Raw genomic sequence first — 26,754 nt, forward strand, 5'->3', positions numbered from 1 at the left:
GATCTTCGCTCCCTACCTTTCCGTGTTCATGATGTGTCCCTCCCTCCCTTCCCCCATTTCATGTCCCAGCAGGAGGGGGATTTTCTCACGTGTTGGTCTTCACTCCCCATCATTCTGTAGTTCATGATGTGTTCCTCTCTCCCCCTGCGTCAGACCCCCGTCTCCTTGGTCCTTTCTCGCTCGATCGTCTTTGCTCCCCGCCTTTCTATGTTCATGACGTGTCCCTTTCTCCCCCGTTCTCAGGACCCAGCAGGCCTTCCTCCTGGAGAACGTGCCATGTGATAATGCCAGCTGCCGGGCCGCAGGTCGGGCCTTCCGGATCCACTCGGACCTTGGCGCTGTGGGCGGGGCCGCCGCCGTGGCAACCTTCTTCGACATCTACGAGGATGTGAGTGGCGCCCCCTTTTGCCGCGCCCTTAATTAGCTGCGGCCCGCGCGCTCACACAGCATGATGAAGGACTGCCCCGCACGCCTTAACAGGGGGGCTGTAATCAGGCGAGCGGCGCCCAGACGATTAGCGAGCGCACACTGGCCACTCGGGGCTCAAAGCTTTGGCTGCTTTCTGGTACTTTCTGCAACAGGTGATGTGTGTCAGATAGCAGCAGGTTACAGAGGGTCAGCACCAATATCAACTGGACTGGCTGTTAGTGGCAGGGCACGGCCTGCTGAGGGTGTCACTGCCAGTCACTCTGCGTGTTTGTAGCAGTCAGAGGCTCTCGCCTGTGCCCCCCTCAAATGATTCCCCAGTCACGGTGTTGGTGGTCCACAGAGACTGTGCCCGGCTGTGGCAGTACGAGGCAATCGTCAACCACCCCCCCCCCACCCCCCCCGGGCAATCTGCTGGGGTGATTCTAGAATTTTGTTAAGGTGAGGGACATAGGAAGAGCTGTAATTCATACAGAGGAGCCAAACTCACCTGGAGCCAAAGATATGATTTGAATTGGTGACTGACAGGGGAAGGGGCACACCGGGGGCCAATCAGCTTTCAGCTCGGGCCCCTGTGGCCCCGCCTCTGTTCACACAAGGGGTCCCATGTGGACGGCCCACAGATGTCAACCTCACTTGTTTTTCAGTATTGCTGCTTATTTATTCGGAAGAGTGATCTGTCCCTAGTAGAGTGAAGTTTGAGTTCTTCATCCCCCCCCCACACACCCCTTGTAGTTCTGGTAGTTCTGCTAATAACCATATGAAAGTCTGTCACAATTATGTATTGGCGCTCTAATGAAAAGATCTTTTTTTAGTCCATTAGAAAGATTTAATGGCCTTTTCTGGGGGAAAAGGCTGGGGGGCAGGGTAAAAGCGTCGCACTCATCTCCTTATGGTGGAGATTTATTCTGATTTCCCATTTGCAGGGAATATTAGACATGATTGTGCTCAGCCAAGAGGAAGGCAGAAACGACCTCACCATCCATGCTCTCAAGAACAACTTTGAGGCCGACGCCTATTTTGTTAAAGTCATCGGTGAGTTGGTGACCTTCTCTACCTCTCTATCTCTCTCAGGCCATATTTTTCTGTGTAATCCAGGTTAGCTGTGGCCGTTTAACATAACCAAGCATCGTGAACCTGTGACCTTAACTACTATGCCACCTGCTGTTCATTTTTATATTTTTATTCTGCTTGTCTTTTTTGAGGTTCCACACAGGTATAAATGTTAAAATCAACCACTGTGCCTACTTCTACTGATAATAAATAAAGAATAAATATCCATCCATCTATCCATCCTTCTAACCTCTCATCCTAATCGAGGTCTTGGAGGACTTGGATCCTTTCCCAAACCACAAAGGACACAAGGCAGGGTTACACTCTGGACAGGATTCACAAATAAACATAATTGTCATAATGCTGTTGATTTTCAGTACAGCACAATTATAATTTTTTATTATTTTTATAATTATATGAACAGTAGTAGTATAGCTGGTAATAATAATTACCTCACTATGCCCATCTGCAGTGTGTCATTACGTACAGTAGTTAATTTTCCAGAAGCAGTTCAGATGAAGTGCCGTGTTCTAGTATGTGCAGAGTTCTGGGGTGACTCTGGCCCATCGGGGACTCCCAGGGTAACTCTGGCCCCTCAGGGACTGCTGGAGTGACTCTGGCCCTTTACAGGCCCGCGAGGTGACTCTAGTCCATTACGGACTCCCAGGGTGATTCTGGCCCGTTACAGGCCGTCGCGGTGACTCTGGCCCATCAGAGACTCCCAGGGTGATTCTGGCCCCTCTGGGACTCCTGGGGTGACTTTGGCCCATTACGGGCCCTCGGGATGACTCTAGTCCATTACAATCTCCCAGGGCGACTCAGGCCCATCGGGGACTCCCAGGTGACTCTGGCCCATCAGAGACTCCGAGGGTGATTCTGACCCCTCAGGGACTCCTGGGGTGACTCTGGCCTATTACAGGCCCTTACGGTGACTTTAGTCCATTACGATCTCCCAGGGCGACTCAGGCCCATCGTCGACTCCCAGGATGACTCTGGCCCCTCAGGGACTCCTGGGGTGACTCTGATCCATTACAGACCCTCGGGGTGACTCTAGTCCATTACGAACTCCCAGAGCGACTCAGACCCATCGTGGACTCCCAGGATGACTCTGGCCCATCACAGAGTCCCAGGGTGATTATGGCCCCTCAGGGACTCTTGGGGTAACTCTGGCCCATTACGAACCCTCGGGGTGACTTTAGTCCATTACGAACTCCCAGAGCGACTCAGGCCCATCGTGGACTCCCAGGATGACTCTGGCCCATCACAGAGTCCCAGGGTGATTCTGACCCCTCAGGGACTCCTGGGGTGACTCTGGCCTATTACAGGCCCTTACGGTGACTTTAGTCCATTACGATCTCCCAGGGCAACTCAGGCCCATCGTGGACTCCCAGGATGACTCTGGCCCCTCAGGGACTCCTGGGGTGACTCTGATCCATTACAGACCCTCGGGGTGACTCTAGTCCATTACGAACTCCCAGAGCGACTCAGACCCATCGTGGACTCCCAGGATGACTCTGGCCCATCACAGAGTCCCAGGGTGATTATGGCCCCTCAGGGACTCCTGGGGTAACTCTGGCCCATTACGGACCCTCGGGGTGACTCTAGTCCATTACGAATTCCCAGAGCGACTCAGACCCATCGTGGACTCCCAGGATGACTCTGGCCCATCACAGAGTCCCAGGGTGATTCTGGCCCCTCAGGGACTCCTGGGGTTACTCTGGCCCATTATGGGCCCTTACGGCGACTCTAGTCCATTACGATCTCCCAGGGCGACTCAGGCCCATCGTGGACTCCCAGGATGACTCTGGCCCATTACAGGCTCTTGGGGTGACTCTGGCCCGTTTCTATGCCCTTTAACCTCTGCTCCTAGCCTTTAATAAAAGATGACCCCCCCCCCCCCCCCAAGCAGCTTCACTTCCCTCATATTGGGCAGTGATCAGATCTCTGCACCGCATGACAGGAAAGATGACAGGGCCTTGTGACTGTCATCTACTCACAATGGTTTCCTCAGCTGCTCCTCATGAAGATCCTGCTGCCTGGAGGCAGGGAGATGGTATTATCATGTAGATGAAGATCTTGTGGAGTTTGCCATTCAACAGCAGGCTCTGTGATGGAGATTTCATGATGCACTGGAAATGGAGCCTTTGTGCCTGTGTGCGTGCATGAGCATTGGCATGTATGTGTGTCTCTGTGTGACCTGCTATACAGTTTTCAGCGTTACTGAGGAGTAAGGAGGCCGGAGGCCATCCCCGCACCCCAGAAAGGCCTTGTCCTTTTCATCACCCCTCCCCCTTCCACGCGAGCTTAAAAGTCTCATGGATTGACTTTATTTATTTCTAATAGCAAGGTGACATGTTGAACTCTATAAAGAACCACCCAGAGATTTCTGCATAATGACATTCCGGGTGTCAGTCATCACTGTGTAGTCTGTCCCCAGAGCATTTATGGAAGACAATACCGCGGTATGGACTTCACCTCTAAGCCCCTCCCAGGATGGACGTTTTATGAGATGTTGGTGATGTGGGGAAGCCCATCTGAAGGATGGGTAAACTTCTTCATCATCCCCCCACCCAGTTCAGCACACGGGAGAGTGTGAAGGCTGTGTGTGGGGGCCCCGCTCCCTTCCCATGCTTGCAGGCTGGGCTGTACGCTACATGTGTGTGTATGTTTTAGGACTGGCCGGTATATTGAATGTTTGTGGTATATTGATATATTTTCCAAAACGAGTTATAGGATGACACAGTACTGTTTATATTAATATACTTTTATTGTGCGTTAAATCGGGTGTCTGTTAAAGATCGTGAATATAGACCAATAGTATTCATTCCTGGTTGTAAGTCACATGAGAGCTGTGACCGTGATGTTACACAGATCTTTGTATTCTTAGCTAAAATCAAACCATGCAGTTAGTGTTTCACAGGGAATTTGAAGGGAAAGGTGGGGAGACATTGTTATGTCTCACGTGTGGTTTCGATTTAAAACTAGACATTTAGCGCACTTCATAGAAAATTCCGTGCATCACTAAAATTGTCAAGATATTGTGTTTGGTCCATATCACCATATCACCCTAGTATGTTTGTGAATAGTGTTTGTGCGCGAGTGTGCTTGTGTGCGTGTAAATTTGTCTTAGTTTGTGTGTGTGTGTGTGTGTGTGTGTGTGTGTGTGTGTGTGTGTGTGTGTGTGTGCGCATGTGCATGTGGCTGCGTATCTGTGTGTGCCTGTATATGTCTATGTATGTATGGGTTTGTGTCTTAGTTTAAGAGTGTGTGTGTGTGTCTCCTCTTGCATTATAAAAAGGTGACTACCTCACACCATCACAGTCACCCTCACGTTTAGTTCATCTTAACAATTGAAGGGCTGTTGCTGATTTACCCATCCTTGACTGATCCCTGGCAGATCATGTGACCCTTTGGCACAGTGATGGTGGTGGGCGCGGTAGTGAAGAGCAGCCTCGTTTGCCACGGGGGTCGGGCTTAATGTTTAACGGAAACCCCAAGACAAGAAGATGCGGAGAAAAACACAATCCTGATTGCCCCAGCGTCAGGAATCCAGAAAAGGATCCGCTGTCTGATCTGCTCATATCGCATTTCTAAACCAACCAGGTGGACAGGCAGAAATGTGGTCCATCCAATGGGCGGTGAGATATTTTTGAGCCAATTATCTTGGCATTAATGTGGGCCTTATGGTTACTGGGGGAGGAAGTTTCGGAAGCAGAGGATAATAGTTAAAGCAAAGCTACATTCACCGAGCTGGGTTTCCTGCCAGTACACCGCACGTGTCCCTCTGCATGTGAGAGCTTGGGGGAGGGGACAGACAAGAGAATCCCTGTCAGGCATGTTTAGCAGCGGCGGCTGAGTGCGCTGCCAATGGAGAGCGCGCATCCTGCCGCGGCCAGACACAGGCAGAGCCGGGTTCCCAATGGCGCCGATTGTTCTCCTTCTCCGTTATGCGGATTCTAATTACCCGCGATTGAGGAACATCTGCAGACCCGCTGCCGTCCACAGTGCCCTCTCTCTGGCTCGCCACGCCACTTCCGTCATCTGACTAAGACAAAATTATCACCTTTCAAAGCGCCTCATCCATTAAGCGGGTCCCAGATGCCGCGGTTGGGAACGGCAGGCCGCGGCGGAGGGCGTGGGCTTTGGTTTCCCAGCTTGCCCGCAGTGCGTGCATCCCTGTGTGTGTGGAGCGCTGTCCCTCCTGGTACGCCAGCAGAACCACACCCGGCTCTCCTTCCTGACCCTGTCAGCTCACTGCAGGTCGTTAAGGTTATGGTAACACAGGACAGAAATCTGTCAACTGCTGTTCCTCCTCAGACAGTGGCTCCGCACTGATAACCTCCAGACAGCAGGGGGCATAGTGGCTGAGGAACTAGACCTATGATGAATGAGAGGTGCCATACTTTGGCTAAAGTCCCTGTTTTGTAAACAAGCTAAATGTACCTGCATCTGACTGTTGCCATCGCATTTATTTAGCAAATGCTTTTCTCCAAAGTGACTTACAAGTAATAATCTTAATTCTCAATAATGACATAATAATGTAATTGTGCGCTAGACCTTGAGTGTACCTGTTTGGATGCCAGCAACACTAAGCAGTGAGCTGCCACCACAGGCTATACTGCCTGGCTTGAGTAGTGCATCATCCCCAGTGGTGGGGGGCCCTGATTTGGGGTGACTTGGATGGTGTTGCCCTCCTCTCTTCCCTATCTTAATTTCTCTCCTTTCGGGGGTTTCAGATTATCTGATGCGTGTCCCAGCATGGATATCTGTTTTCTGTGTCCCAGGGAGCCCAAAGAGAGTTGGAGGGGGGGGGGCACTTCGGAGTGATCAGATTAATGGGCCAATTATCACTCCTCGGGGTTTCCCACAACCCAGAGCCGCACATCGACGTTCCAGTGGGGATGCGGACCCATCCAGACACTGCGGAGGCACACCATGCCAACAGACACAGGCAGCCCCCCCCCCCCCCCCCCAAACCCCGCCACTGGCTGCCGTCCAGCAAACCTGTCCGCAGAGCTTATCAGACATGGTTTTGTGCCACCAACTTTCTGGCACTTGATAGCCGCACGTTTGATTACCGCCAGCACAGGAATGAAAGAAGCAAATCTGCTTTTTTTCCTTTCTGACTTTTTATCTGTGTAGCAGAAGGACCAACATAAAATTCAGTGTGGAAAATGGGTAAACATCCAAGGGAAGAAGAAGGTATTTTTATAGGGCAGCTGAAAATAGCGTGCTGCTCTCTCTGAAGTGACGCTTTAATAAATTTAAACGGCTAGACGAGCTGACCTGAGGTCAGTGAGGATGACAGTGTGGCGTTTCCATCTCCTTCCTCTGCGTACCGGTCCATGTGATGTGTCATTCCCATGGTCCTCCCAAACGGGGTATCTGCTGAGCAAATGGAACAGTAATCGGCGTCCGAGTCATTTCTGCTCAATTTTGGTAGGAGCCTCACAATAAATAAATGAATAAACAATATCGTGCAAATATCGTCCGGAACTTTCCGCACGCCGACTCAACGAAGCCTGCTGCGACGGTAGTGTAGCACTGATTTTGGTGAGATTTTAGATGGGACCTGCATTCTACCTCCACCCCGCCACTACTTATCCAGCAGTCCTTCCATCTTGGAGTAGGCCATTTCAGCACATGATCTCCTCTTGTCGATGCTGGAGTGCTCAGATAGAGAGCAGGCTGCTTAATTCTCTGTCCCAGCCTGTGAACACTGTCCTGTTCCGGGCCCAATTGGCGACAAGTGCCCCACCCCCTGTGGCGGGCCCTGCCCCTGCCTGAGCGTTTGGTTCGCACCACTGTGACGCAGATCGCAGAGTGTGGGTGACTCCATGCCTTATCCCAGGGCTGTCAGAGACTCCAGTGATGGTAACATGTGTGTGACAGACTGTCTCTCTGTACAGCCTGTGGCTGACTGCTGTCATCACTCGAGAGCAGATCTGTCTGAGAACGAGAGCTTTGCGGATGGGGCAGGGCTGTCTGTCTCACTGTGCAACCGCGTATCTCCTGTGTGTGCGTGCGCGTACACTACGCCTCACAGTGTCTGGTTACATTCGTGTGAGCCTCTGCCTGCACACGGTTGTTAGTATGCACCACAGAGTAGCTGTGTAGGCAGTCCGGCTCAACTGTCTGTGACAGCCGGAGGAAGTTTCTGTGGCCTTCTGAATGCAGTTGCTCTGATCTTCCTTTAAGCTGCAGTCCAGGCTGCACTGCAGACCAAGGTCAGGACTGCTGTCTATGGTCAGGAGGATGAGCTGAACCAGAATATGGACTTTGGGCCATATTTGGGCACTGTCCAGGGCCCTGCAGGAAACTATGCACAGGTATCCGTGTATCCAGTGCACATGCTGAACATAGGGATATGCCATCATTTGTGGTATAAATTTTGGGGTCAAACTCTAGCCTTAGATATGGACTAAGGTGTGGGATAGGACTCTAGCCTTAGATGTGGACCAGGTCTAGGATAGGACTTTGGCCTTTGATGTGGACTAGGCTCTGGGATAGGACTCTGGCCGTAGATGTGGAGATCTGGACTAAGGTCTTGGTTCAGACTCTGGCCGTAAATGTGGACAAAGGTCTGTGCTGGATTTCAAGGCTTTATAATGTCATGTTCATGTTTGACAGCACTTAGAGGTTAACTATTTTGGGTGCTCGTCACAACCTAATTAAAGTCATGACAGGAATTATCACTGGGGTGAATATCGAATGAAAGCAAAGAACAGAGACTGTTTGGTGCCTACTCTCAGGTCAGGGGGCACGGGACACTCTGCGTGGTCCCTGTCCCAGCCCCGAGGGCACTCTGCGTGGTCCCTGTCCCAGTCCCAAGGGCACTCTGCGTGGTCCCTGTCCCAGTCCCAAGGGCACTCTGCGTGATCCCTGTCCCAGTCCCAAGGGCACTCTGCGTGGTCCCTGTCCCAGCCCCAAGGGCACTCTGCGTGATCCCTATCCCGGTCCCGAGGGCACTCTGCATGGTCCCTGTCCCAGCCCCGAGGGCACTCTGCGTAATCCCTGTTCCAGTCCCAAGGGCATTTTGCGTGGTCCCTGTCTCGGTCCCGAGGGCACTCTGCGTGGTCTCTCTCCCAGCCCTGAGGGCTCTCTGCGTGGTCCCTGTCCCGGCCCCGAGGGTACTGTGCGTGGTCCCTATCCCGGTCCTGAGGGCACTCTGCATGGTCCCTGTCCCAGCCCCGAGGGCACTCTGCGTAATCCCTGTTCCAGTCCCAAGGGCATTTTGCGTGGTCCCTGTCTCGGTCCCGAGGGCACTCTGCGTGGTCTCTCTCCCAGCCCTGAGGGCTCTCTGCGTGGTCCCTGTCCCGGCCCCGAGGGTACTGTGCGTGGTCCCTGTCTCGGTTCCGAGGGCACTCTGCGTGGTCTCTCTCCCAGCCCCGAGGGCTCTCTGTGTGGTCCCTGTCCCGGCCCCGAGGTCACTCTGCGTGGTCCCTGTCCTGGCCCCGAGGGCACTCTGCGTGGTCCCTGTCCCGGCCCCAAGGGCACTCTGCGTGGTCCCTGTCCCAGCCCTTGGGCACTCTCACCAGCAAGAGCAGCGGCCTCAAACGGCACTCTCACTACGTGATACCAGGCAGCTCGTCCCTCAGCAGCAGTGCCTCACCGTGATTGGACAGCAAATGGGAACGTGACCTGACTGAAAGGTTGCTAGTTCAGAGCTCGCTGGGGGGTTGGGGGTACTGATTAGGGCGTCTGGCTGAGGAAATGGGGAAGTCAGATGGCTTACTTTCTTTTTATTATCGATCTACCCTGGGTGTAGCAGAATCTATAATAAAAAGAGCATATGCTGTCTGAGTTTGTGTCCAATTTTTGTTACTTAGACTTTTAGTAATGACTAAATGTTTAGGCAAATCAAAAACATACCATCATGTAAAAATCATTAGGCCCTGGGTAGGCATGTAAACACACACACATACGTAGACACACATCATCTGTCATTTTGCCATCTATCAGCTGTGAAGGACAGCGGTCCACCCTGGCCACCTCCACGTCTGGCCAACGGACTTAGTGCCGAGTTCACAATGGAGTCCATCTTGGAGGGAATCCATCTGCGCATGAAAGGAAATCGATGGAGCTGACGGGGCGCACTCACCAACGCCCGCGTCTCTATTTTCCAACGTATGATTTATTAGCTTATTGGGCCGTCGTATGCAAAGAGCGGTTGCTCTCATTTGTACATCTGCACAGCTTGCCGGAGCTCAGCGCTGCTGGCGTGCCTGTTAAGGAAGTGGTTCTTCAGCAAAAGATCAGCACGGTCCCGGGGATGGGTCCGACTGGGCCGCGTGGGTGGGCTGCTTGTGGTTCTGGGCTGTTTTCCCGCTGTTCCAAAATGCAAGGAAACTGTGGATTGCGCTGAAGGTCCATACTGCACATGCACCCCTTGACTGTGTGCCCACGTCTGTGACTGCAAAAAGTCTAGAAACCTCATTACCGTCACAACCATCAGCTCATCGTCAACTGGCAGTCTTAAAGGAGCCAATCAGTATGCAAATGGTAATTCCTCTCGCTGCTGATTAAGGATTAATTATCTCTCCGTGCTACGTGCTGGCGGATCCGTGTGGCGGAGATGGAAGCGGCCGGTTTTGCCGTGTGATCAGAGATGCTGATTTGTGGTCTGATATTAATAACACTGCAGACTGTTTACCTGAGTCCTCTGTTCCCAAAAAGCCTCCTTGTTTGTTGATGATATCTGCAGTAATGGTGCTGTTTTACTGTTGGTTTTCTCGAATCTATACCATTTCTGCGACTGCCGCGTAACACTCTGTTGCTCTGTAAACCGGCGCTAGTCACAGTCGCTGTGCCACATCCAGAGTGTTACGCTGTCAGTGACCCTAGAGGAATGGTGTGATGGGGGAGGGGCCATCTACCGAGGTCAAAGGTCAGGCTGTCTGTCTCACACACCCCGCCCCATCAGGTCAAACCCACTTTCTTCACCTTCACCATCAGTTCTCCTGTGTGTGTGTGTGTGTGTGTGTGTGTGTGTGTGTACTGTGCTCAGTGCGGGGGAGGGTGCTGTTTTTGGTATTTAATTTAACATCTTTGGTTCTCATCCAGATTTTCTTGAAAGGAGTTTTTTTTTTGCTTTTCAGAAGCTGTACGCATGTTTTTTTTTTCCTTCAAAGGACTCGGAGCGTGGTAATAAAGCGAGCTGTTTGAAATTTGGGATGTTATTGTTGTGTTTTCCCTCCCCCCCCGTGCCCCATTTCCTCGCTCGCAGAGAATCGCCTGCCCAGAACGCCTCCGGGCCTCCTTCCATCTGTCGGCGAGTTTTACGCACAGCCTCCGGGGCGGCGCTCTCCATCGCCCTCCCGTGCATGACTCGTGTGTCGCCATGGCGCTCTGTTTTCCCCATGAAGTGGCCTAACAATGTGTTGTTCTCTTCCCCTGTCTTCCTCCTCCTTCTCCTCTTCTTCTTCCTCCTCCTCCCTTCAGTGCTCAGTGGCCTGTGCTCCAACAACTGTCCCGACAATGTTAAGGTGAGTTTGCGAGGAGGGGGGCGATGAAAATGTCCCGCGCTCATGTGGAAGTGTGGACGTCTTCAAGAGGGTTCAGCATTTTGTTCACGACGAGTTCCCCCACATGCTCTCGTTCTCCCCTCCCCTCCCTTCCTCTAAGTGCACTTTAGTTTGGGGGGTAGACGTCATCTGTCTCGTTAGCATCGCCGTTAGTACCCTTGACAGGCAGCGATACCGTTTCATTAGGCAGTAAAAACACCGACCTCACCAGACAAATACATCGCTTTATTACGTGTCAGCCGGCTAATGAAGAGACATACCGCCTCTCTGTGTTGGGCCTGTAATTTTCCTGCTCCTGAGAGGTGCATGCTGGGAAACAGACTGGGGGCTCCCCTCGGCGACCAGACAGAAACTAGCTAATCCAGCTAATTTCCCTCCATCGGAATGCTTAGCCTTTAGCCTGTTAGCATGTCACTGCTAATCGCACACCAAGCAGTAACAGCGAGGTCAGGTGCACGCAGAGCGTTGCGTAAGGGCCTCCCACGCTCCACACCGCTACGGTGCTCCCACGCGTTTGATCCCGGCTCCTACGCTTCGGTATCAGGAGACGGGCTAGGGTGGTGGGCAACGTTGCGGGCGGTCTCTTGTCCGCCCCCCAGAAGCATGTCAAAAAAACGAATGTCTGATTTCAGTAATTCATTACTATTCTGAGGGATTACTCTCAACAGCAGCGGGGGGGGTGGGGGGTGTAGCCAATGAAGAGAGCCCGTCACCCTGGGGTGGGCTAGGTCACCAGAGCTGTCTCGCACTGGGGGGGGGGGGGGCGTCTTTTGCAGTGCACTGAAAGTGACAGCAGGCAGCAGGCTGTGCAAAATTTTCCAGAAAAGCTTCATGCTGAAGGCAGCTGAAACAGCTGGTGAATAGTTAGAGCCCCATTAAAAACAGGGAGCAGGGGGGTGTCTCCCGTGAGTGATATCCGCTGTTTGGTTTGTCCCGTTACTCGTGTCTGTCCTCCTCCAACTGCCAGCTCCCACCCCCCAGTGAGTCTTACCAGACTGTGGGTCTAAAAGTTTATGTGGTTCTGTTTTTCGGCCAGTTGTCACCCTCTAGGACCTACTAAAAACTGTGCCGCCCCCCCCTGAGAATGACAGAATCTTTCCCCTTTATCACCTACATCCTCTGCATCCTCGTCTCAGTCCGTTTCTGGCTGTTGACCCTCCTTCCTCGCTTCTGTCCCCCGCAGCCGTTCGGTGTGAACCAGCCCGGCCCCTATGTGATGTACACCTCCGTGGACTCCAATGGCCGCCCGAAGAATGCCTCAGGTGAGCCACCGCAGCAGCCCCCCCCCTCCCCCCGAAGCATGTCCACAGTGTGACAGCACCACACATCCAGATAATTAGTTTCCACGCGGTAATAGCTTGATTCCCTGTGTCTAGGGTTAACACGCTACAGGAACAGTATGGCTGATGGCTCTTCAGCCTCGAAGGGGGGGGGGGTGTTGTTATGATCTGTGGGTTATTTCTCAGCTGAATAAGGTGACCCCCAGATAAGCGGCCCATCGCGCTGTCAGCCTAACCGAACGAACACGACGCCCTCGGAATTCCCGTTTTTCTGTCAGGATTTGTTTAGTTTGAAGCGAATCCAGCGCCGATGTTTGCCGGTGGCCCCTAAGATTTGGACCCCTCCTTTTAGCCACAAACAGTCGCCAAAGTCAATATTAAATGAAGGCATTCCTTAATTGTTCTGCTAACCAGCTAGCTAGCTGCCATCTTCTTACAATACACACTAACTCGTTATTTAGCTTTTGAAACATTTGAGGTGACTTTCTGAGTAGGGACCTGGAAACAACGAACCCCCCCCTGAGTGGATGGCGGGGCGATAAGCTGCTCCTGGAGACTGGGTCTGGTCCTGCTGTCCAGCCCCCTCGCACACACACACACCCCACATGGGGCAAGAAGTATTTTTAGTTACATGGGAATAATGGCCTTCATGGTCGTCATTAAATAATTCAGTACTTAATGTAAATACTCCCAGTGTAATGCCCGTACTCAGCCGGGATAGTGTCCCGCTCTGGAAGCCGGGGATGAGTGTGGTTAGCGAGGCCCCAACCGGCCTGTATCACGTCAGCTTCAGCATCATCAGAACAGCATCCTGACACGCAGTCAAGCGGATCCCCCTCCTCAGGGCTACATGGGGCCCCACAGAAAGACAGAGAACTGGGATTGCCCGTTCTCAGGGGTCCCGCTCGACCCCGGTGGGATGCAGCCATTCATAGAGTAAAATTACTTTCTCTTTTTGTGCTGGTTCATTGACTATCACCTGATAGAGTGCATCCCGGAAGGTGGGGAGCCAAGGGGCCGTTCAGGATCCGTTCGGCTCAGCTTTCAGGCCCGGGGGCTGATGGTACCAACCCAAAGACTGACCTTATAGCCCATTTCCCACGCTACACCGGGGCCCCGAATTCAGGGTGGCTCGGATTACATCCATGCAGGGCACAGATAAGCATGGCCTTCCGGAATATTCCTGGGTTATCACTATGCTGAGTTATAGATGTGGAGTACTGTTGTGAGAGATCAAACCACCTGACTCCTAGAAATAACCGGACGGGGCAGGTTCTTGTACATATCCAGCAGTACAGGCCTCCAGCATTGGCAGGGCGGGACCTGGACAGGGGGACGGGACCTGGAGGGGGAGTGGGCTTGAAAACTGGCATCAGAAGGCGGACTTGTTGGTGGTGGGCAGCTGCAGCGACGGTGAGGCCCTCCACTGCTTTCCCGTCAGGCTCAGGCTAACGCCGGAGAGTTTCGCCCCAAGGACGGGGGGCTCTTCAAGTGGAGGAGTTCTACAAGTGGGGGGATTCTGCAGTAGCAGTCATTTTCCGATTCGCAGAGTAACCAGCGTGAGGCTCGTAGGATCTGTCCACTTCTGCACTCTAACCTAGGAGCGATTCCAGGGAGCATGAGAGGGGCCATCTTTTGTAGGGAGGGGGCGGCCTTATCATTTTTGTTCCCTCCCGTGTTCCTCAACCCTCGCAAGTCGCCCGTTTCAGCCCGCTGAATCCTCCACCCACGTTTAAAATCGGAACTGACTTCGCAGCCGGTGTTATTCACCCTCAGATGCCTTTGTACGCAGGAATACGTGTCTGACAGCCTGCAGACTTACCCCTCATCCCTGTGCACACTCAGATATCCAGTACAGTGATACACATCCAGAACACTCCGTCCAGTCCTGGCACTGGAGCGGCTTTTCCAGAAATACCTTCTTGCAGCTGTCTGTTAACGAAGGCAGCGTCTTAACTACAACGCCACTTGCTGGATGAAATATATCATTTTTAGATACGAGCCAAATGGAAAGCGATCAGCACCCTAGATTTAATAAAAATCTGTCAGTGCAATCAAAAAACTAAAAATGCCAAAAGTCTTGTGTTTTGTTTGGTTACTTTTGGTTAAGGTTAGGGCTGAGTAGGGGTTACGGTTGTCATAGCTGAAATTATGGTTATGTCTATAGAAAAGAATAGAAATTTAGATACCTAATCTGTGTGTGTGTCACTCATAGGCTCTCATCTGTTTTGGATTGGTTTTTGGGGTGGGGGCACCAGGGCGGGTGCTGTGACACATTTGGATGGGGGTGTTTTTTCGGTGTGGAGAGGATAACTGATACCAGCGAAGCCAATCAGCGTCCAGCAAAGCCGCCTTGGCCTGGTTATTATCCAGAGCTCGATATCAGTGCCTGTCGCCGTGGACACACAGTGGGCAGCGGTAACAGGCTCCGCCCTTAAGATGGAGGTGGTAATCCCACCAGCCGATCTGCCCCTTTACGGGTGCGTGAGAGTATCAGTATTCTGGCAGTGAGGCCAGCTAAGATTGAATCCTCGACTGGGCCCCCTTGCCTCGGATTCGGGGCCGTCCTCGTTTCGGTAATGATGTCTGAATGTTTGACGCGGCTGTGCTGGGGGGGGATCTCCTAGCCCGCTGCGAGCTTCGCTGGCATAGGGATATCGATCCAGAGGCCTTGGATGAGCTTTCAGTTTCCACCATGACGTCCTGGTGCGTGCCTATCATCTCTGACCTTTGACCCCTGAGCTCACCCCCCCCCCTCCCAGGAGGGGACAGAACTCAACATGTTTCATCTATTTATTTATCAGATGGTTTTGTCCACAAGCACGGCAGATAGCAAGGAATCCACTAGACATAAGTGCAGCTAGGCTGAGCTTACAATGAGTGGCCAGCGACTAATGTAAGTTAGTACCAGAGAGGAGCTGAACTGGACATTAGAAAAGATGGCAAGAGCCAAACAGGAGAGCTATTAAAACCAGAAATGCCGTCCTGTCATTCTGTGGCTCTTCTGCTTTTCCTGCGATCTGCAAAACATGCCCGCTTTTCCCACTCTAAATATCAAATGAAAGTATTAATTCAAGTAACCGGGCAGTTTTTGAAACAATCATGTATCCGCCGGATGTAGATTTATGTTCCATCCAGCGGCACCAAGCTGAGATCAATCGTACGGGATTCACCGTAGTGGAGGACTGATTCAGCGGAAGGGCTGTGACTCTCGATCGGAGGGAAGACAGGTCTGGGGTTCGAATGAGACGCGAGGGAGAGGTGCTCAGCTTGAATCTTAATAGCAAGATATTTACATTTTAAAGCAGACGTTTTTGTCCAAAATGATTTTGACCAGTAACCTTGACTGATGTCAGTCACAGCAGCTAGCTGGCCACATGTCCCCATTTATTTAAACAGTATAAATAACTAGTCAATAAAGAAAGAAGTAAATGTCCAGTGTTTTTACGTAGCTGCATGATGAGTGGACAGAGAGGCTGGCTGATTAATGACTGATGGGGGGAGGGGGGTTGCTTGGTGAATCCTGCCCCCCCCCCCCCCTTTGAGGTCCCAGCTGCCTCGCCGATGAATGGGCCTTTGGCAGCACAGTCTTTTACATGGTTCTCCCTCTCAGCCTCCCTCCTTTTCACATCTCTTTCGTGTATTCCAGGGACGGGGGGAGGAACGGCAGCTGCAGGACCCATCCCAATCCCTCACGCCCCGCCCCCACGCGCTCTCGTGTCCCTCACACTCGTCAGCTTATCCAGGAGCCCTGCTAACCAGCTGAAGCAGGCAGGGGGATTACTATCGACCAGCTCTTTGTGCGCTGAGCGGTTTGCTCTTTTTCGGAGATTTCTGCAGTCGGCCCATTAAATTGGGCTCGTCTGAATTCTGGACCTGGCCGCGGGAAACGGGCATGAGGGGCGGGATTAGCCCCTGGCAGCAAACACTCCTGGCTACCCGTGTACACACACACACAGGCACACACACACAGGAGAGGGCGCACAAAGACAGTCGCAAAGGCGGACAGACGCAGTCACACAAACACATACACACACATACAGACGGTCACACACACAGACAGAGACTCACAAACATACATGCATATACACACACAAACACACATTAAACCACACGGCGTTTCCATCCCTCCTCACACACATTTTCTGATTCACAGCCGTGCACGTCACTCCTCAGGTAATACAGGCCTGTGCATGACTCCCTCTTCGGAAGCTTCCGGAAGCACGTTCCTTTGACTGACTCGCGATTCCCTTTGATCTGCTGGTCTCCGCAGAGCTTCCGAGTCCATTCCCATGTTCTCGAGACGGGGCCTGCATTCGGGCTGCGGAGATCCCAGAGAAAGCGGGGGCCACTGTGGGTGCAGGTTAGGACCCCAGCCTTGGTCTTCATGGGCATCTTTAATTGGCTGATGAGCCCCCGGGATCTCACACTGCCGCCTCACACCGCCCTTACCGCTTACCAGCCGTTCGCTCTCCCTCGGCTTCGCCCCTTTTGCCTCTCTTATATTCGCTTGTCCTTTTCACCCCTCACCCGCGTGTTGTTTTTGAAGCTCCCTGATTATTTCGGCTGCATGTCCTGCAGCCCTGGGGTGCTGCTGCTTGACAGACGCTCGTCCTGTGAGGGATCCGCCGATAAGCGGGACCCAGGAGGCCACTTTCGGGAAGATGCTTATCCAGGTCCTGGGCGCTAGCTCTCCAGCAATGAAATCGATATCCCGGTCTTCTGCTATGGCGGGGGCCGAGTGCCGTCTAACCTCACCTTCCCCCACCCTCCCCCTGAAGTGCATCTCTCATAATCCTGCATCAATGAACAACTGTATTTCTCTAACACCCTCGTACCAACGACCCCCCAACCGCTCCCCCCCCCCATGCCGATCACAGCTCGGATTTGTCGGTTATTGCCATGAAAGAACCTCATTGGGAAATGGTGGTTTCCGTGGTAACAAACGCAGAGTCAAGGATACCTCTTGCCTACTTCAAGCTGACGGGGGCTCTCGGGGGGGAATGGAGGGCGCTTTATGACATGGTATAGATGTTTAGGAGGCCGATAGTAAGAATGCAGAGAGTGTCCTGTGCTGGGGGCCTCTCTGGAATGTGTGTGTTTGACTGCCTCGTGATGGAGGAGGCTGATTGGCCGGCCTGACAGACACCCCTATGTTTGTTCATAGTTTAAGTTTAAGGTTCCTGTCCCAGAGATCAGCTTGTTAGTCACATGGCATCGACTCTCCCTGACTCCCCCCGATTCCCCCCAGCTCTGCCCGACTCTTCACAAATTCAACAGCAAGAAGTTGTATCCCTGGCCTGGAGACCCATGATCGGATTCGCATACAGGCATCGGATGCACGGTGTCAGCGTTTGACATGCATGGCCACGCCGGCCGCGAGCCGAAAGGGCATGGGCCGGCCTGAGCACAGGGGGGTGGGCTGGGTGGGGAACACTCCGCTGCCGCTGTCACGGTCCCTCACCAGACTGGCAGAGCGAACAACACAGCCGCCAGGGAAACTGTGACTGTGTGGATCAACCTGTGACCTACTGTAACTGTGTGATGTAGCCTGTTAGACACTCTGACTGTGAGACAGGGTCTGTGAGCTACTCTGACTGTGTGATGCAGCCTGTTGGACACTCTGACTGTGAGACAGGGTCTGTGAGCTACTCTGACTGTGTGATGCAGCCTGTTGGACACTCTGACTGTGAGACAGGGTCTGTGAGCTACTCTGACTGTGTGATACAGCCTGTGAGCTACTCTGACTGTGAGATAGGGCCTGTGAGCCGCTCTGAATGCATGATGCAGCCTGTGAGCTGCTCTGACTGTGAGATAGGGTCTGTGAGCCGCTCTGAATGCATGATGCAGCCTGTGAGCTGCTCTGACTGTGAGATAGGGCCTGTGAGCCACCCTGACTGTGTGATGTAGCCTGTGAGCCACTCTGACCATGTGAACCTGTGACTCTGAGTCTTTTAACGTGTGTCAGACTAACTGGGTGTAAAGTACTTCTAGTCTGCCAGGTTGTCAGTAAGCCTGACTGTGAGGTATAATGTATAGGCTCTCACATACACCAGCTGTGACTTGCTAAGTACACCAGCTCTGGTAGACTATCTGTGGGTGTTAAGTACAGCCTTTTAGGTGGACTGTCAGCTCGACCAACGCAAGAGTGTTAAGTACAGCTTGTCAGGCGGGCTAGCAGCGGGAGGCGGGGAAGAAATTACGTGGCAAACTGATTATAGCATCTTTAATACAATCTGTCAGACCAGCTCTGAGATGAGAACCAGAGATGGTCAGCAGACTAACTGCAGGATCTGTGGGTGAACACTATAGTGGAGGGCTACTCTAGTGGCGTGACCCTAAACCTGCTCTGGGGTGTAGAGTGAGGTCTGTCAGATTGATGAGTGGCAGGCTTGGAATGAAGGTGTACCAGAACCTTCATTTGCTTCATTTAAGGCCAGTTCAGCTGCCAAAATGCTTTGTTCATCAAGACACCAAACGGGATATGAAAGGCAGGCAAATTCAGAGGCGAAATACAGCCCTCTGAGGTCTTTACTCAACAAATAATAATAGTGTTCAGGCCATAATAAGGAGGTGTCAACGAGCTGGCCAGATACTCACAGCCAACAGGGAAGATATATCACCGTGTTGGGGGTGGTTGGTGCTAAAAAGAGCACAAACCTTAAATTGATTTTGAGGAAAACAGGAAAAACTACAGAACAAGCTAAACACTTTCAAAGTAATTAGAAGGAAGAATGTAAGACCGGGCGGAAAACCTTGAAGAATGACGAGAGCTCTATTCAAATGCATGACTTAGACGTCTTTATAGACCGGACGTCATTAGATGGGACTCTCTCATAAGCAGAAGGACGCACCTCTGACCAGTCGTTGACCTGCCAAGGGCAACCGTTCCCATTTACCAGAAGGTCAGTAAGACCCTGGGAGGACAGCCTCACAAATGCGACTTTTTAAGTAAACAATGATGGCGTTCATCTTCCGGAAAAAAATACAATATGGGAACATCTGTGAGCTTGAACTGGTTTGCAATGAAATACTTTATGTTCTTTATTATAGTGTCATGCCCTGAATCGCAGATACTTACTTTGGATGGTTTAATTCTGTGGGTTAATTTAATCAGTTCGTCAGGGTCCAGCGATTATCCAGCAAAGCCGTTACTCTGTCTTGACGGGTGACGTAGAAATCTTCCCGCAGGAAGAAATGTGCCGCTGGGATCACTTAGGTCACGCTAACCATCAGAAACTGGAAAAACACAGAGGCGTTTAGCAGATGCTCGTAACCAAAGCAACGCGCCTAGCTTGCAATGTGCAGCTTCATCCTGCTAGACAGCTGTGTATTTACTGGGCTGATTCATCTCTTCTTGTCTCTCTCTTTGAAAAGCCCCACGCTTTAGCAAATGTGCTACTGGGTGAGTATCTGTAGACGTTCTGGGGGTGTACCCAGGCCCACAGGGGCTGTCCACCTTAATCGCCTGATCCTGTCTTTGTTTTTGTGTACATATGTGTAGAGTTTCAGCACCCACATCTAAGAGCTCTCTGCTGATTTTCTGGGAGTTTACTGTGGGTCAGTGTGTTGGGACACAATGCCTGTGATCAGAAGGTCATCAGTTCAAATCCCATGGTCAGCACAGTGATGTCACCGTTGGGCCCCTGAGCAAGGCCCTTAACCCCCAATCGCTCCAGGGACTGACTGACGCTGTTTTCTCAGAAGAATGTATGCTGCTCTGGACAGAAGTATTTGCTAAATAAAATGTAATGTCAATACCAAAGAAGGAGACGTTACTTCGTATGTCCACTCCTGAAGCAGGTGGTCACCAGGCCGGTGTACCTGTGACACGCTTGCCTGCCAGTAAAAGGCCATGGCTCTGGGGACCCACTTCATGGATTATTAACTTGAGGAAGGGGAGCTGACCTTCTGCGGCCTGCTGTGCCTTTTAGAGCCCAGCGGGGGGAGCTAGAGAGTGTAGAGCTTTGTGCTACTGAGGGAGGACACTATGAAAATGTAAAAGGCTAGGATGCAGCCAAAAGGGGGTTCCTGCTGAGTGACGCATCGCTTGTGTCATTCCAAAACCTTCCGGGAGGTGAGTTGCGTGTGGTGTTCGGCAATGTGTTCTTTTTTTCGAGCAGGGGCGGAGGATGGACTCCTCAAGGAATCGGTCACATAAAGTTTAAACGTGACTCATGGATCCGTATCTAGGTTGTTGTTCTAGGCTGGGGCTGAATCAACAGTGATCTCAACAGGTTCTGTTCACCTGAAAGCGAGAGACAGTGAGGCTGGGAGAATATTTTTCTTACATGCGATATCAGGATTTCAGAGTGACCCTCCCCCCCGCGGGGCCACAGGCACGCGTCAGCTGCCGGGATGCAGCAGCGTGCGGAGGCTCAGCTCACCTTCATGTGCAGGCAGAGGCTGGCAAAAGCCCCAATCCGTTGTTTTGTTTGCCCCAGAGCAGTTTGGTTCCTAACAGAACACCCCCTCCTTGCTGTTTTGCAGATGCATGCCAGCAGAAATCATTTAGATTTTGAAAAATCACATTTTTGGGGCAGTATTTTGCACAACAAACGACCCGGTAGAAGACAGACGGGACTCTGAGCTTGGTGCCATGAACCCCAATGGTATTTGAATTGGAGGCAGGGGCGGGGCCACAGGGGCACTGGCCCCAGCTGAAAGCTGATTGGCCCGCAGAGGACCCCCTCACCTGTAATTCACCAATTCAAAACACATCATTGATTAATGATAAGGTTTGGCCCTCTAATGCCCCCCACCTATCAAAATCCTTGAATTGCCTCTGATCAGTAGATGGCAGTTACAGCTGGACCCCTGTCCCAAATAAAGATTTATTCTTCAGTCTGTTTTGTCTTTCTCGGTTGAATTTTTATTTTTGCCCCCCCCCCCGCAGACTCTCGAATTCTCTAATGCTGTCGTTTCTCTGCCCATCAGAGGGGAGATCGCTGCAAACCCTTTAATCAGAGTGACAATCTTCTCCCCATTTCTGTAATGACAGCCTTCCGCACAAAGCTCTTAAGTGACTGTAGCTCATGTTCTGCAGACTTGTCCCCACTTGGAGTGGAGGAGAAAAAGGCCAAAATCCTAAATGTCCCTGGCCCAATCACCGGTTCTGTTTCATCTCTGCCGTGTGTGATCGGGCTGTGATGAGGGTGTCGGAAAGCAGCAAGCCTCAGAACATGGTTCATTCCTTTTGGGATTCTCTTATAGATACAATGCCTTGTAGGTGCTACATGTCTTCCTGCTGCCTTATGAAGCCAAATATCACAAACATATATAACGTGTGAATATGCATTGTACTTTTTACTTACTTAATGCAGCGTTTCTCAGCCCAGTCCTTGGGACTCCCAGACGGTTCCCCTTTTTGCTCCCTGCCGGCTTCTGGGACACTTGTGCCAGGTAATTGTGCATTGGGAGTTGGGAGGGAGCAAAAACGTGGTCTGGGGGGGTTCCCAAGGACTGGACTGAGAAACGCTGGTTTAGCAGATGATTTTATCTAAAGCAACGTAGAAGTGAGAGAGCAGGGTCTGACGGTCCCTGGAGCTATTGGTGGTTAGGGGACTTGCTAAATGGCCCAATGATGAAATCTCTGTGCTGGTCATGGGATTTGAACAAGCACAGGCACAGCACCCTAATTCACTGAGCCACCCTCAGTATATAATAAATGTACAATTTTGGTTGCTTTTTCTGATTATTGGCTAAGGGATGGTTTATTACTCATATTTTACAGACTAGTTTGCATGATGTTTTGTCATGTATGACACCAACAGTGATGACTGGAATGCGTTGAATCTGGTTGGCTGCAGTGGACATGCAAACCTGACCAGATGGGGGTGGTCTCAGACATCACGGTGCTTTTGACATTTTGAGATAACCTGCCAGCCCGCCGTAAACGCATTTGAAAGAGCTTTATCGCGGTGATCATTGCTATTCATTATTGCGGCTATTATATCGTTTTATCGGCAGAGAATACACATTTGGTTTTACAACAACTTGCATTTGGGAGTGAGATAATGTTTCATCAGAAAATCATTGTGTCTAAAGCTACATTTGCCGCGAAATGCCTCCATCGTCTTGTTATCTCCAGATTACATTAAGACATTATGTCCTTGTAATTCTCTCAGTATAATGCAGAACATTAGGCTAAAATCACAAAACAATGTCATTTTGTTCAGATTTAGACAGTGCATCTTCTCTAAAGAATCAGTTTCCTGTAGATTCACAGACCCCCATTTTTCTTTCACCGACTGTGACTCTCGGATAACTAGACATCACACTTAATAGTGCATATTGAGTTTCCTGAAGCACCTTAATAAATGTTTTCTTAACGTTTTTGTCACTGGTTCATACTCTGGAACGTAATTAGTCTAACAAAATATGATTCATCCCAGGCAGTTTGCACGCTCTCCCTGTGCTTGCAGGTTTCCTGCAGGTACCCTGGCTCCTTCCTGCAGATAGGGGACCTGGCATCCCTGAGCTGCCCGTTGTGAATGTGTGCCCGCGCTTGCCCTCTGTTGGCATCCCGTGCTGTGCTGCCAGGGCTGGGCTCCAGGCCCCCCCCACGGAACCACCAGCCAGGAAGCCGCATGGCTCAGCGGGTTAGAATGCTGTGCCTGTGATTAAAAGCTCCCAGGATCGACAGAATAGGCCCCTTCTCACCTCGGCGCCCTTGAGCAAGGCTCCTATTCCCCAGTTACCCCAGGGACTGTCACTTTGAATAAAAGCGTCTGCTAGATAAATTAGTAACACTTTACTTGAAGCTGTCATCTACAATACCCTATAGGTATCTTCATAATGCATTATAATGGCAGGTATTATAATTAACAAAGCAATACAGCATCTTCTATTGATAGTCATAAGGTATTATAGTGCTGATTATAATACTTCATAAGGTCCAATGAAGCTGTTATCTATAATGCACTATATATATATATATATATATATATATATATATATATCTTCATTATGCATTATAATGATCAGTTTAAGAATTAAAGATGCGTCGTACGACATTATGAAGGTATGTTTAGTGCATTAAAGGCATAAAGCATTCATCATGTGTAATAAACATGGCTATAATGTGTTATGCCTTTTTATAAATATTTAGTCATGTTTATAATGCTTTATGAATGCATTATAATGTGCCATGAATGTGTTCATAGATTCCTATAGACATGGCACACATTGAAAGTGTTACCGATAAATAAAATGTAGCTCAATACTCGATGAGCAATTTAAGGATGGATGGATGGATGATTCGTCCAGTTAGCAGAAATCCACATTCTGAAAATGAACAACTGCTAAATCAGTAAGTTCAGTTTGCTGAGGACCAGCTGAAAACCAGGCCCCCTGCAATATAGCGGTTGTGTCTCTCTCGTCTTCAGACACACAGGGTGGCGCGATGCCTAACGAGGTACGAAGAAACATAGCAGCTTCTGGAGAAAATCGATCTCCACAGGAGCCCGCCTGCCTCGGCCCCAGCGGTAGATCCCGGGACGCTGGGCTTCTGAGCCCGTTATTCCGCCCGGTCTGCGAATAAACTGCGCATCACCGTGTTAAACACACACACTGTTCAGATTATCCCGTTTCACGGTGTGCCGAACTCTGCCCGGTAAAATGTGGCTACGGCGTCTGTCTGTCAAACGCTTGGAGGACCTGTTCCCACATCAGAATAGGCTGTTAACTCTGCCGCATAATAATAAACCTTGATCTGTTTTCCAGTAAATACATGACGGATAGTAAACAGCATTTCCATTTTGATTGTTGGCATGCCAGTGGGGTGTTAATTTAAGAAAACTAGTTAAATGCCAATTGCATCCCAGAGTACGTATTTGCATAATATCAAATGATTTCATTTGAAAGGATCTTGCTCGGGCTTTGCATATTTACTTCCTGCATATAGTTTTATAATCTTTTAATATCAACTAGACACTATTAATCATTCTACAATGAAGAATACCGTAATAAATTAGCTATTCGTCTGTTTTCTCGAAGTGCGTATGTGGTTGGGGCCACAAAAGTGTGAAGTCTTCTTTAAAGCAGAGGCGTAAGGATACGCACTCCTTGGAGGTGTGAGACGGCATCACCATGCTATTTCACACAGCCCACTTTATGTGATGGATATCGGTAGGTACAGATGGGCAAATTAAAGCCAGGTATTATTTAGCCAGGCATCACCTCACGTTTTAATCAGATTCCTACAAAAAGAGTGGCTTTTGGCAGTAATGATTCGCAGTATTGTTGGCTGTTGCTATAGAAATGAGGAGGTCTGTAGTTGTCGAACAGCTGAAGTGAAGCCTCTTGTGTTCGCTGTCTTATCTTCTCCTTAGTTTCACCTTGGCGCGTTCGATGTCTTCCTGTCTCAGTCCCTTTTTCATCCGAGCACTTCAGAGAAAAGAATGTCACTGGTGTCTCGAAGGGAGCACACAATCTCCAAAATAAAGGCGCCATAGGCGTTGCCTCATCATTCCATGCGGGGAGTTAGTATCAGTGGTGATCTTGCTCTTGTTTGATTGGCTCTTGGGTAACCAATGGTGTGCCCCGCTAATGTTATCAATCGTCCATGCAATGGATTGCTCTAATCTGCATGTGTCACCTTGTTCTTCCAGCCGGCCAGCTCAGCCAATCAGCTCACCTGTCCCTGCAGCTGCCGTACACTGTGCTCGGCCTGGGTCGCAGCGCCAACTTCCTGGACCACCTCTACGTGGGCATTCCCCGTCCCCCTGGAACCAAGGTACGTGCCACACACCATGAGCTCGTGCACTCAGTTCCTTGTTCGTTGGAGAAATAACCATCGTACCCAGTAGCGGATGGATACAGAGACCTGTGTCATTTTAAGAGATTCCCTGTAGTGTCCATTTAGTCAAATTACCAAACAGCGTTCGCTTTTATTTTGGTACAGCTTAATCCAACGTAGGAATCGTCAGACTGAAGTGTAAGATCCATTACGGCGAGAGTAGTACATGTCAGCAGAAACCAAAGAGAAGATTCCCCAAATGTTCGGTTATTTTTAGACTGTGATCTCAGTATCTGATGCCATCATCACCAACAGCAATTAGAGGCTTGAGTCTCCTCCAGCTTTGCATATTTCCATGATATGATGTTTTGTCTGCTTTCCTTCAGCTTAGTTTAAGCTGTGTGGGATCCGACCTGGATAGCAGGTTCAAAACCTTCCCACTCTTACCAGGATGGCTTCCTATAGGTCTCCGTCCGGTATTTATGTTAGTTTGATGATGCACATTTTCTCAAGCTGTTCCAAAACAGCCTGTTTCATTCGGGTTAGGTCCCTGTGATCAGAAGGTCGTTGTTTCGAATCCCGGGGCCGCCCCTTGACCCCTGACCCCTTTAGGGGCACTGTATGATAGCTACCCCTCTGCTATGACCTCCCAAAGCTTTCTGTATGTGTCAGTGTGTCTCATGGACAGCAAGATGGGGTAGAACCAAAAACAATTTCTGTAGTACTAAAGTATCACTAGTCTATAGTAGGGTGTCTTCCGTTTCTTGCTGATATACAGGAACAGTGGGAACAGGTTGGACTGTCCTCACATTTTTAGGTATTATTTCTCTAAATATTTTTTCCAGCTGCTGATTTAGTTTCAGAGACTGCAGCGTTCTGAGTGCACTGTCAGGATCTTTCATGGTTAGTAGCTGACTAAGGCATTGCCCAGACAGGTGTTCCTCATAAAAATTACCATCGTACATTCAGAATCCCCATACTCAGGGCCAGGGGCAGGATTCGAACCCCCAGCCCTAGAGCTGTGAGCCTGCAGTGCGACCAAATAAGCCGTCATTCTGATGTATTCAGCAAAATTTTTTGTGAGTCGTGTATCAAATGCATTTTTATTTGCCCCCAACAATATAAACCGCTCCTTCAACTATTGTCTGCGAAGTCATTCTTCTTCCTTGGTGGCTTCCCCAGCGCCCCCCCCCCCCGTGTGCGTGTGCGGAGTGCCAACTCTCGATTAATCCTCCACGCTTCCCACAATCCCCAGCGCGGATGGAGTGTGTTCAGACCCAACTGCTGTTTGCCCTCATCAAAATTCTCCAGTGACTCTCTTGAGTTGAAGACGTCGATTTATTTTTACTGTCAGGAAATGGATGTCTTTATTGCGCCGAATTAGACTTGCAGATTTTTTTGTATTTCCCGCCGAGCGTTCTTTGTTATTTCCCGGGACTTCTTAAGTACAGTGGGAATGTTTTTTTTCTTTTCCTTTGCTCCCGGTCGGATATGCGAGGCACTTTCCCCCTTCAGCAGAGCTGGAGTTTATATGATTTTATATTCTTGCTAATAATGGATACTTAAAAGCATCTTTTTCATTTCCCATCTTATCTGCTTGTCCTGGTCTCGGGGAGCGAGCGCTCGTGTGCCCTGATTGCTGTTGGCCCCCACCGTGGCGCTAAGAGGCGACGAGCATGCATACTAACGAGCTTCCGGAAGGCCGTCTCTGCCAAGTGGGGTGTGATTGGGC

The 26,754-nt window shown here is 50.6% G+C and overlaps 1 protein-coding gene across 1 annotated transcript in view; it reads left to right on the forward strand.

The window, feature by feature from the left end:
- itfg1 (integrin alpha FG-GAP repeat containing 1) overlaps positions 1-26,754 on the forward strand; it is an 83,043-nt gene that overhangs the window by 49,071 nt on the left and 7,218 nt on the right. The window contains exons 11-15 of the mRNA XM_049030047.1: positions 244-388; positions 1,353-1,461; positions 10,921-10,964; positions 12,187-12,265; positions 24,895-25,019. Coding sequence (XP_048886004.1) covers positions 244-388; positions 1,353-1,461; positions 10,921-10,964; positions 12,187-12,265; positions 24,895-25,019 — 502 coding nt within the window. The remainder of the gene's footprint in view (positions 1-243; positions 389-1,352; positions 1,462-10,920; positions 10,965-12,186; positions 12,266-24,894; positions 25,020-26,754) is intronic.

Source organism: Brienomyrus brachyistius, chromosome 11, assembly GCF_023856365.1.
Source record: "Brienomyrus brachyistius isolate T26 chromosome 11, BBRACH_0.4, whole genome shotgun sequence".
In the NCBI taxonomy this organism is placed as follows: domain Eukaryota; kingdom Metazoa; phylum Chordata; class Actinopteri; order Osteoglossiformes; family Mormyridae; genus Brienomyrus; species Brienomyrus brachyistius.